At 54.0% G+C, this 11255-nt stretch overlaps 5 protein-coding genes across 5 annotated transcripts; 2 read left to right on the top strand and 3 right to left on the bottom strand.

Moving 5' to 3' along the window:
• Positions 1-79: 79 nt before the first annotated feature.
• BDY24DRAFT_385270 (uncharacterized protein) lies at positions 80-839 on the bottom strand. The gene has a single exon (XM_076639937.1). It carries the CDS (start codon positions 680-682, stop codon positions 470-472), a length of 213 nt encoding a protein of 70 aa, XP_076497627.1. The 5' UTR covers positions 683-839; the 3' UTR covers positions 80-469.
• A 2370-nt stretch (positions 840-3209) lies between these two features.
• On the bottom strand, positions 3210-4482 carry BDY24DRAFT_385267 (uncharacterized protein). The gene has a single exon (XM_076639936.1). It carries the CDS (start codon positions 4184-4186, stop codon positions 3671-3673), a length of 516 nt encoding a protein of 171 aa, XP_076497626.1. The 5' UTR covers positions 4187-4482; the 3' UTR covers positions 3210-3670.
• An 866-nt stretch (positions 4483-5348) lies between these two features.
• BDY24DRAFT_385264 (uncharacterized protein) lies at positions 5349-7181 on the top strand. The gene is made up of 6 exons (XM_076639935.1): positions 5349-5697; positions 5803-6026; positions 6147-6245; positions 6361-6605; positions 6691-6718; positions 6798-7181. The coding sequence occupies exons 1-6, from the start codon at positions 5439-5441 to the stop codon at positions 7155-7157; spliced, it is 1215 nt and encodes a 404-aa protein (XP_076497625.1). The 5' UTR covers positions 5349-5438; the 3' UTR covers positions 7158-7181.
• Positions 7182-7527: 346 nt separating this feature from the next.
• On the top strand, positions 7528-9300 carry MYG1 (Myg1p; the record flags this gene model as incomplete). The annotated part of the gene is made up of 10 exons (XM_076643276.1): positions 7528-7584; positions 7674-7721; positions 7808-7847; positions 7909-7938; positions 8016-8157; positions 8252-8492; positions 8608-8835; positions 8904-9004; positions 9082-9166; positions 9244-9300. 10 exons carry the CDS (start codon positions 7528-7530, stop codon positions 9298-9300), a joined length of 1029 nt encoding a protein of 342 aa, XP_076497624.1.
• A 39-nt stretch (positions 9301-9339) lies between these two features.
• BDY24DRAFT_385260 (GNAT family N-acetyltransferase) lies at positions 9340-10588 on the bottom strand. The gene is made up of 6 exons (XM_076639934.1): positions 10493-10588; positions 10383-10418; positions 10165-10295; positions 9791-10097; positions 9597-9723; positions 9340-9527 (listed from the first exon to the last, which is right to left on the bottom strand). Coding segments are annotated over exons 1-6 (720 nt in total). The 5' UTR covers positions 10495-10588; the 3' UTR covers positions 9340-9410.
• Positions 10589-11255: the final 667 nt, after the last annotated feature.

Raw genomic sequence — 11255 nt, 5'->3', positions numbered from 1 at the left:
TTTCGAGTTCTACCTCTCAGAACTCGGGGAAGGGAAAGGGAGGAAGGGGGGGGAGGGGGGGGGGAGTGACCCGCGCGCGCGTCGATCCGACGTTGTCGCCTCTTGGATCTGCTCTGAAGAAGTGGTAGAGATGGGCGCACGCTGAGCTTCGCGGTGCTTCCTTCTTGATGGGATTGCTTTCATCCCCCCCGAGGGTGTCTCACAACCGATGCAGAGCTGGAGAGAGCGACTACTTTGATCTACACTCAGCTCTTCGCCATCTTTTTAGTTCCTTGCCTGGCTTTCTGTCTTCTGTCTTTGATATACTTCGCACACATCGCGGCTGAGTAGTTTGTTTCAGCTTTAGTTGGGGTCCTTGTAGTTCTTCTACCGCCCTTTGTTGTCAAGGAACGGTCGACGTGAGAGCGACGCGTTCTCAAGACTTCCAGCTCTTCCTCTCTTCTCGCCTTTCTTCTTTGTAACCTCGTCGCTATTTGGTAGAAGAAGGACGTGAACAATTGTTGCGCTTTAGATCCTTTCCTCTCGTCCCTCCCTGCTCCCCTCTCTCCTGGATAAACAAGCAAAGCACGCGTCGGGAGCAAGACGTCTTTTCGGCAACAGCTGGTCTTTTCTTCTCTCTGCTTCTTCTTCCGGGCCAAGGTGCATTTAGCTGATTTTTTGAGACTGAGGTCGCTCCTCTCATCTATGAAGTCTCCTGCACAAGATGTACAGGGTGCTTCGAGGTTGAGGAGCGAGGACGTTTTCAAGGCTCAAGCTGTTTCTTCTTTCCCTTCTCTTCTACCTTCATCTCGCTCTGCTTCCGATGTGTCTGATTACAGCTACAGGCCGTTGGCTACCCAGTGAACGAGGCTTCGCTCTCCTTTTCCCTTCCGTTGCAAGATGAAGAAGGGCATTCGAGTGCGAAACCCGATTCCACCTCCAACCGTTGCTTCTTCCCTCAGTTTTTTTTGAGTGGGCCAAGATAGAACGGGACGGCGCTGTAGAGATGTGTAGGCTGAGCTAAGCTGCTTCGACAATCTCTCAATTGACTGCCGGTCTTCAATCGGCGTTCGTTTGAGCGACGTGTCGAGCCGTTTCAGCTCTCCCCTCTTCTCCCCGGAATCTGATCCTCTAATACAGAGAGGTATGTTCTTCGAATACAGAGAGTACACTGGAAGAAATTCGTTGGTCTCAGAAGAAGGCTTCTCCGCTCTGATGCGATCTCGGTCACAACGAATCTCATCAGAGGATTCAGAGCGACGCGCTTTCTCAGCTCAGATCTTCGGGTTAGTCTACCTGAGTCACGTTTTCCTTCACCAAGTTCTCTTTCTTTGATCTGGATCGGGAGGAATGGTACCGCCCAGATCAAAGGAGGAGGTACTTGTTCTTGGATGTTTGTCGCGTTGTCTTTTCGAGGTCCGACGACGAGCGAGAAGGATGAGAGAGCCCTTTGTTTCTTCGGAAAGGACGTGGCTCTTTTGCATCTTCTGGAATCTCGTCGTCCTACGATCAGAAATGCTGACCTGGTGGAAGATCGGAGGCCGAGAGGGCGACGACGTGGGGTTCGAAACGAGACACGACGCGTCTTCTCTTTCGGAGCGTTTCTGTCTCTTCCTGCCATCCTAGTTCTTCGGCTCTTCTACCACCTATTTTGTTTCTCTGTTTCTCATCGAAGCGTCTTTCCTCTCTCCCTATCCACTCCGTCTCCTTTGCGTCGTTTGATCGGTTTCATTGGTGGCATGGTGCCCGACGACCGCTTGTTCTTCCCGCCACTGATCCGAATGCTCACGAGAGGGCTTATGTATATCTAGGGAAGGAAAGATAGCTGGGTCAATTTGAATTCCGCTGTCGTTCTAAAGACATTCCTGGGCAACGAAGACGACGGGGAAAGGGACGTCGCGTCACGTCGAGTTCTTGCTCTCGCTCCTCTTCTCGCTCGCCATTCTCCCGATGGTCCCTCAAGTCTAGACTTGAAAACTGAAAGCTGGAGCTGTAAGTTCGGTAGTCTCCGGCTCAGGCCTTCGTCTCAAAAAGCAGCCTTCGAGCGGTGCGCCTCCAGACTTCACAGTCCTTGCTCTCTCACGAGGTCTGTCTCATAGCTCAACTTCTATATCGAGACTCGGAGGATCTTGCGCTAGCTTAACCTCTTTGCAGTTGCTCTCCAAACTCCCTCTCTAGACTTCTGTCTGCCGGGACGTTGAAAGAGCGACGCAGGTTGAGGCGCTAGCCCTTTTCCTCTCGATTCTGTTCCCTCACCTTCTTCCCTGTTCGGCCTCACCTCAACATAAGCGAGATCGCACGACATCAGCGCTGGATTTGTTGAGGTCAACTTTCCGAACTTTGCCTGCGACAAGCGGCAGCACAGATATTCGGGAAGGACGCGTCGAAGTATCAGTCCAATCTTGTGTTCATTCCCGCAGGGGCGTGACTACTAGTCTGGACCGAAAGGTGAAAAAACGGGTAGTGGGATGTGTCTTGAGCTGAGACGTCTACGAAGTCTCGTCTTCCACTCTTCTACTGAAAAGGGAGAGAAGACGGGACCCGAGGTGGCCTTCAGCTCCTGTCCGTCCTCTGATCCCTATCGGCTTCATCTCTCTTCCATTAGACCTCTCTTTCTTTACTGCAATGAGCTGGACCTCCTCAAGGGTAGCGGACCTCCGGGTATCTTCTCGATATCTCCTGCTCCGACGCGTCGACGAGAACCAGCTCTTCGTTCTTTCCCTCGTTGCGTTTGAGGTTTGCTCTCTGCTTATATCGAGTCTAACCTAGCTGTCCCTTCTGGAAAATAGGCCTCCTTAGCTTCTTCTCGTGAGAGCCTTAAAGGTACAGCGGAAAGACGAGGTGCGGACGGAAAGGTGAGACGCGACGCAAGAACATCTTCGACGACGCTTCTCTATTTAAATGATGGCCTCACAAACCGAAGAAGCCATCCCAAGATATCTATACTCCTGAGCAACGGCGTCACTGAAGGAGCTACCTCACAGAGAGTAAAATCCGAAGGCAGCGACGGCAATTCATCGGACCTCACTTCCTCTCTGAAGCTCAGTCCTCGCTCTTCAGTCAGACCTCCGTCTGATCCTCAACTGTCACCAACTTCGCTCCTTCAAGATGTCGGAAAATCTTCCTTTTAAACTCTTCTCGCAGGAAGTCGACTCCTCAGCCCTCTCGTGACTCCAGAGTCCGCCTTTCGACCTGAGGCTCTTCCTCCCTCCTTTCTCTTCCAACACTCACTCTGCTCTTAACACGCTTTGGACCAGGAAGCCGACGAGACTGCAAGCGAGTGCTTCCCTAGAAGACTCTACTACTCAAGTCTTCTACACTCAGACAGGCAGCCCTGGGACGGAGCGAAACCGGTTGAAGCGCCGAGCTCATCCCCTCGCCACCTTCCCTCTCCTTCCGTGTCCTCTCTTTCTTCACCAACCATGTCGGTTCATCTCCCAGCTAGTCCTCGATTGATACAGAACGTTGTAGACTGACCTGATCTCATCTTTCTCATCTGCTTCTGATCCTCGTTTAGACCGAAACAATCATGCCATCCCCTCCCTCCTCGTCACCTTCCCATCGCTCCTTCCTCCCTTCGTCCAACGCCTTCTCTGCCTCTCAACGAACGAATCTTCAGTCATGGATGGCCTACCACCACCTCCCCTTCTCAGCCCTCGCCGTCAGCGAACCCCCGCCCCTCGCCGTCGCTTCATCCTCCCGAGATCTCGTCGTCGTCTCGGCCATCGTTGGACGAGGGATGCTGGGAAGCATGAGAGTCGAGCTCGTCGTCCCTAGGGAGGAAGTCTTCAGAGTTCAGAGAACTCAAGTTGGGAGGGAGAGGTCTGAGGGATCTAGGGTCGTTATAGGGTCTTGGGAAGGTGGGATCGAGGTCGAGGAGAAAGAGGACGGTGACCTTTGGCTCGAAGACGTACTCGAACGAAGGAGGACAGGATCTCCTCCTGCTTCCTCTTTGACGAGACGGCAGGAGCCTTGGTTCACTCGTCCCCTTCGAGGAGATCATCAACGAGGAGGAGGAGGAGCGGCCGCTACCGTTCAGTTCGACTTCACTCCAACGCCAGAACAACAAGACCTCCTCTCGTCGACGAGTCCGCCTCCCTCCTCGACCTCTCCTCCCCCTCCTTCCTCTCACACCCACAGGAGCCATCAAACTCGTGATCCACTCGTCTTCACGCCCCTCCCCGGCTCCCTCGGATCTCAAACCCATCGATCGACGACGCAAGCCCGGTCCATCCTCTCCGTCCGCTGTGGTCACCTCCCTCCTCCTCCCTCTCCTTTGAAACGAGCTCAGCACCCACCTCACACTTACCTCTACCCTAATCCTAATCTCTCAACGTCGCCAAACCCTCCTCCCGCTTCGTCATCTCCCTCAAACTGCGCCAATCGGCTCGTCCTCAAACTCGCTCTGCCAATCACAACCTTCCCTCCCTCCTCCTCTTCCTCTCCTCCCTCCACTCGACAAGCCAACTTCTCGTTCCTCTCTCTCCCTCATCAGCATCCGTTGTCCGCTACCACTCCTTCAGGGCCTCGTCCAGGAAGGAAGTTTGCTCGAGGATGGATCGTCGACGCGTCGATGATGGCGGGACGCGTTGGGTTCTTGCCCTCGTCGACGGATGGTTTGGGTCAGGAAATGGACGGTAGCGAGTGGGAGAGGGTCCAATGTGGGTGTAGCAGTGGGTTGAGGAAGGTTGGAGGAGGAGAGGAGCAGCAGCAGACGGTGAGGAGTTTGGGTTGTTTGGTTTGGTGAGCTCGACTCTCTCTTTCCTGCCTTTCGCTCCCAATGAAACTCCAACTGACGACTCTCGTACGTTCTCGCTTCTTTTATACCAGTGGCTCACCTCTCGGAATCTACATCCCTAATCCCTGCGTCCAGCACACTCTCAAGCGCTCGTCCTCCAACGCGTCGTCGCCCTCCGCCTCCTCGTCGGCAGTCTGGTTCATCCCCAACGAGTTCACCACCACGGCTCCGGCTCCTTCAGCCATCACCTCCGACAGCAAAATGATCGGTCGCTGAGGACGAGGGGAGTCGCTTTTTTTCTTTGTTCTTTCGTTCTCTCGTTCGTTTTGTTCAGCTCTTGCAATATCTTTCTGTCTCGATCGTGTTGTTTCGTTACCTTTATGCCCCCTTTCCTTTCCTTTACGTGTACTAGTTTTGTAGCTTAGTTCCAGCTCCGGCCTTGTTTTCCTTTCTGATGATACACGACGCTCTCTTTTTACGCGACGTGAACAAACGAGCGACGCACCAAACTCCCTCACCAGGTTTCCTTCCTCGCAACGTTCTCCCTTCTACCGGCTTGACAATTTTTCCAAGCTGAGAATGCATGATCAGCAACCCCAAAAAAAATCTCGCGCTGTCCTTCAGCTCGTCCCTCCTCCAAAAACAATCTCGACATCAATCGCCCCCCAAGTCCGACTCCTCCTTCTCCTTCAACAGCCAGCATCCTTTCCCTTCCCTCCCGATGGGTTACCCCATTCTCTCCTCCTTCTCCTCCTCAGATCCCTTCTGGTCCAAACCTACCCACAAGACTCCCCTCAACCCCTTCATCGCCATTCTCCCTCACCTCTTCCTCTTCCTCGCTCTCGCCCTTCCTCCCCGCCCCGTTCGGCTCCCTTTGAGGTTCCTCTTCTTCCCAGCCATCATGGTATCACAAAACTGGATCATGAATCACTATACGACAGGACTACCGGTTGCTGATTATGGGGTCAACTCGTTCGCTGGTGAGTGCTCGGTTTGAAACGAAAACAAAGGGGAAGGAAAGCTCGAGCTCACCATCACCTTTCTTCTCTCCCTCCTTCCCCCCTTCTCCTTCTTTGATCTCGAAGTGACCATGATGTTCAAGGCTGGTGATCTCCTAGGTGAACACATGCTCGGACCGGAGCAAAAGTTCTTCAAGGGACCGCCAGGGCCCGTCCCTTCTTTTCTGACAAGCTTAATGGAGAACGAGGACGGCTCGATGCCGGTGTCGAGGGTGCCTATGGGAGCGTGGGAGAGAGTGAAATGGGCTGTAGGGTTGATGACTAGCATGCGAGGAGTGGGATGGAACTGGGTGAGTAGTCGTTTCCTTCTGAGTGGATGGCAGAGCTCAGAGGCGGAGAAGGGCAGAGAGAAGGAGAGCTCACGAACCGAGTCTTCCTTCCCTCGCTTCCTTCATCTTGCTCTGTCACAGCAAGTCCGAAACGTCCCTCCTGCCTCTCAGCAACCTAGGAAAGTTTTCGTCTTCACCCAATCTGCGAAGTTCTGTTTGCTCTACATCGGAATGGACCTGGTGAGCTCGTCCTCCCCGTTCTTCCCTCTCGCTCTCTTCCCTCGCTGGACGCGTCTCTCGTCTCCTTCGACCTTCCTCCTAACTCCTTTACCGTTCGCTCTCGCCTTTGGGACAGCTCTCCAACTTCATGCAATCCCACCCTTACTTCACCTCTCGCGCCTCCATCCCTCCAAGCTCGTTCCTCGACGCCATCCTCATTCGCGTCTCCGCTCTCCTCGCTGGTTACGGAGCTCTCAACACCCAGTACACTCTTCTCAGCGTCGTCGGGGTAGCTATCGGGTGGGGAGAAGTGAAGGACTGGAGACCTCTGTTTGGGTTTGGTGGTTTGTGGAGGGGTGGAGGTTCTGTTGGGAGGTTCTGGTGAGTCGTTTCTCGTGTCCTTTCCCCCGTTCGGCCAACCTTAACGCGCATCGTGCTGACCTTGAACGTTTTCATCTTTAAACAGGAGTGAGATCTGGCACCAGTCTTACCAGGTTCGCCTTCGTCCCTTCGAAACCTGATCGTCTCCTGACGCGTCTCGAACCTAACGCTCTCTGTGTCTCAAAACTACAGCGTTCTCTCACCGCCATGGCCTCCGGTATATCCACCAAACTTCTTCCTTCGATCTTCATCCCCTTCTTCTTCTCCGCCATCCTCCATCACGCCGGAACTGCAGCTCTCATCGGACCCGAAGCGTCGTTCCTCTACTCGCCAACGGTCCACTTCTTCCTTCTCCAACCGTTCGCCATCGTTTTCGAGCGGTTCGTGCTCTTCAAGTTCTTGGATAGGAGGAGCCCGCTGCTGTGGGTTTGGACGGCGGCTTGGATATTAGGCAGCGGAGGATTGATCTGCTCGGAGAACGTGAGAGGTGGCCTCTGGACGGTGGAAGCGGTGCCGTTCAGTGTTGTTAGATGGGTAGCGAGGAGGTTTTAGATTAAGATGATGTTTAGAGGTCTTGCATCGTGGTAGCGAGAGAGAGAGAGGGGGGGTGGAAAAAGGGGATCGAAAGCGACGCGTCGAAACGCGAGTACGAGCTCGGGCTTTCCTGACAGCGAGCAAAATGCACGAAGACCGTCCAACGCTCTGCCTCCACCTCCGTCTGTGCTCAGAACTCTGCCCCGGAAAATCTTCGAGGCTCCATCAAACTGTTTTTCGCCTCCTTCGATTCGTTCGCCAAACTCGTTCAGATCTCTCTCTCTCTCCTTCCCTTCTCCTCCCCAACCGTTGCATGCTCCGTAGCCTCTTTCGTTCAACCACCTCCATCACACTCCCAAAACAGCTCTTCTCACACTCTACTAGAACGATGTCTACCTCCGCCACTCAACCCGCCGAGAAGAAGCAGAGACTCGATGGACCCAAGGTGAGCTCGCCTCCCTTCTTTCCTTCCTTCATCTTCACTCGTCTTTCTTGAGTCCAGCAAGCTGACTTCAATGCTGTTCGTTGCTACAGGTCATCGGAACTCACAGTGGAACCTTCCACTGCGACGAGGCTTTGGCTGTGAGTTTATTCGACCAAAGGGAGGGAGGAGGAGCAAAACAAAATCTCGAGCTCAAGCTAACCTCCCCTTCCTCCTTCCTCTCCAGGTCTTCATGCTCAGGCTTCTTCCCGAGTACAAGGATGCCAGTTCGTACACGCTCTCCCACTCTATCGGAAACTTCTCAAGGCTGACGTTATGCTCTTACAGCCGTCGTCCGATCCAGGGACCCTGCTGCTCGTTCGTCCCTCCCTTCCCTTCAGCCCTCCCTTCCTCCTTTCTCGAGCTCACCTCCTCCTTCCTTCGTTCTGCTTCAGTCGACGCCTGCGACATCGTCGTCGATGTTGGAGGAGTCTACGACGATGCTGCTCGTCGATACGATCACCATCAACGAGGCTTCACTGAGGTCTTCGAGCAAGGGTTCAGCACCAAGTTGAGCTCGGCTGGGCTCGTCTACAAGTTCGTCTCCTTCATCATCTGCACTCCTTCGCCTTATCAACTTGATTCCTCAACTTACGCTTCTCTCCGTGTCGTCCCTCTCGTCCACTCTCAGGCACTACGGTCTCGACGTTCTCTCCCAGGTCCTCTCCCTCCCCGTCTCGGATCCCACCGTCCCCAAGCTCCACCTCAAGCTCTACGAGGACTTCATCGAGGCTATCGACGGAATCGACAACGGAGTCACCCAGTTCATCTCTTCTGAGGCTCCCAGGTACAAGTCGAGGACGGATCTCAGTGCCAGGGTCGGAGGATTGAACCCCAGATGGAACGAGCCCTCGAACGACGAGGTCTTGGATGTGAGTCGTGTCTTAGTGCTCCTCGTTTTCCTCCTGCGTTGCTTTCTACAGTGAGAAGAAGGCGCTTGTGATTGAATCATCTACTGACTCCACCTCTCTCGCTCGTCTCTTTCAGGCCAAGTTCGTCGTCGCCTCAGCTCTCACCGGATCCGAGTTCCTCTCCAAACTCTCCTACCTCGCAGAGGCGTGGCTGCCAGCTCGATCCATCATCCAGAAGGCCTTTGCCGAGCGACACTCTCACCACTCGTCAGGCAAGATCCTTGTGTTCGAGACCTTTGCGCCTTGGAAGGAGCACCTATTCGAGGTTGAGAAGGAGGAGGGAGTCGCCGACGCCGACAAGCCTGTACGTACGCGTCTTTGCGCGTCTCGTCAAGATAGCTTAGCTGACTCGTTCAATTCTTCGTTTTGAAGCTCTACGTTCTCTACCCCGAGGAATCTGGACGAGCTTGGAGGATCCAGGCCGTCCCTGAGTCTGGAGAGAGCTTCGCGAGCAGGAAGGCTCTCCCTGAGCCGTACGTCTTCTCTGTATACTTTCACCTCCTCCCCCTTAACAAAGCTGACTTTTCTTCACACCCTTTCCACGTTTCAGATGGCGAGGAATTCGAGACGACGCTCTCTCTCAGCTCACCGGAGTCGAGGGATGCATCTTCGTTCACGCCGCTGGATTCATCGGAGTTCGTCCCCTCTCTTTCTTCCTTCGCCTCGTTCGACTCTCGAAACTGACCCTTCACTTTCTTCTTCGTCTCTTCAGGGAAACAAGACCAAGGAGGGAGCTCTCAAGCTCGCTCAGATGGGATTGGACTTCTGAGCGGAGGAGGTCTCGACGCGTCGAACGAAGGGAGGGAAAGACGAAGTGATATGATTCCTTTGATCTCTCTTTCCACGTCTCTTTTGACACGCATAAGGAAAGACGAAGGATCATGCCTGTCGAGCCTCTCGTACCATACCTGGTCGTGACAACCAGCCTCCCTCGCTGAGCTCCGCTTCGCAGCGATACTGTTCCTCGAATCCGAGCTTTTCGTATAGTCGAACGGCCTGGAAGTGAAAGGGAAGATGTCAGTCGAGGTTCTCGATGATCTCGAGGAGGAACAAAGAGGAGCTCACGCCTGATGTCGATTCCAGAGCGACAGGGACGCGTTCTCGATCTGCGACTTCGAGTCCGCACGCGACGAGAGCTGATCCGATGCCTTGATGGACGTGAGATGGATGAACGAACAGCTGCTTGAGGTACCTTCCAACCGAACCCACGAGTCAGTGACGCGTTCACGAACCAAATAGTGAAAGAAAGTCGACCTCACCACCACTCCTTGTCCTTTTCCTTTCCGTCAAAGCACTCTCTCCTCACCATCGAGCACGAAGCCCAGTACCTCATGCAGAACTGAACGTCCAAGCCCGTCCATCCAGTATCCTTCTCCTCTCCCTCCTCCTCAGATTCCTCGTCTTCGTCTGGCTCGTAAAACGTCTCCTCCCTCATCTCCTCCATCGAGAGCTTCTTCTCTTTCATCCATATCGAGGCTCCGACTAGAGACCCGTCGGGGAGATGAGCTTGGTAGGCGGTGATGGTCGGGTCTGAGAGTTCTCGTTTGAGGGTTTGGGTTGAACGGGCTGGGGAGAAGACGAAAATGGGAGAGGTCCGTTTGAAGGAGCTTTGAACGAGGACGATTGGACTCACCGACTCTTCGTTCCTCAGAGATACGATCGAATGGAGGTTCGATGAAGCACCTGTGTCCGTCGTCTTCGCAGGCTAGAAGTTCGAGAGCGGCGATGGAGGAGAGGGAGGGCGAGAGAGGGTCGATGATTGATCTGGTTGACGACAAGACGACGGACGAAGGTGAGTAAGGGGTCAGACTGATCAAGGTATTTACAGGGGAGAAGAAGATATCGACACACATCTTGAGATCGGGAGTTTGAGGCGATCGTGAAGGCCTGATTGACGAAAGAGAACGACGCGTCTCGACGTGGCTCGATTACACAGCTCCTGAGTCGAAGTCCAGACTCACATTGCGGGCTTTCGTAGAGTGTAGAGGCGTGAGTACGTCCGTTCGTGCCTAAGGGAACTCGCAGGTCGAAAAAGGTCGGTTCTGGGAGCAAGATGCAGTCGAGAGTGAAGCTGGCGATTTCTCGAAATCGCCTCTTTGATTTCGAGTCCCGTGACCCGTCGTCAAGGCTGCTGGGTTTGAACTGAAAGATAGTAGGCTGCGATGGATCCCAGCTTCAACCAAGAAGATGTCCACTTGAGACGACCTGAAGTAGCCAAGAACTGGAGCTGCTCGCCGGGAACGAAGGGGAAGAGAGCTCCCTGCCGTTTCAACTGACGTCGCGCTTTCCTCACTGAGCAAACCGAACAGGAGACGAACATCGTTGAAGGTCATTATAAAGAAAGAGGAAAGCATGTTTATCCCACTTGACAACCTGAAGCGACGAAAAAGAAGAGAGGGGTCAGCTAAAACGTCGAATTACACAAACAGGATCCGTCGAAAGACGCGTCTCGTTTTCTCTTCCCTTCTTCCCCAATCATCCTCCCCAACGCAGAGCGAGAAGACGAGAACTCACTCACCTACAACGCTCTCATCATATCATTCAGCAGACCCATCCCTGAAAGACTCTCTTTCGCGTCCCTGAGAGCCGTCTTGTCTTCCGGTCGTGCGACGCGGGCGAGATCGTCGAGAGCCCAGTAGAGCTTTTTGTACGAAGGGAACATAGAGTTGACTTGTTGCTCGAGGAGTTGGAGGGCGGCAGGTGATCCGTTGGCGAGGAGAGTTT

The sequence above is a fragment of the Mrakia frigida genome (genome assembly GCF_051309035.1).
Source record: "Mrakia frigida strain ATCC 22029 unplaced genomic scaffold BDY24scaffold_11, whole genome shotgun sequence".
In the NCBI taxonomy this organism is placed as follows: Eukaryota; Fungi; Basidiomycota; class Tremellomycetes; order Cystofilobasidiales; family Mrakiaceae; genus Mrakia; species Mrakia frigida.
This window is presented reverse-complemented; position numbering and strand designations above follow the sequence as displayed.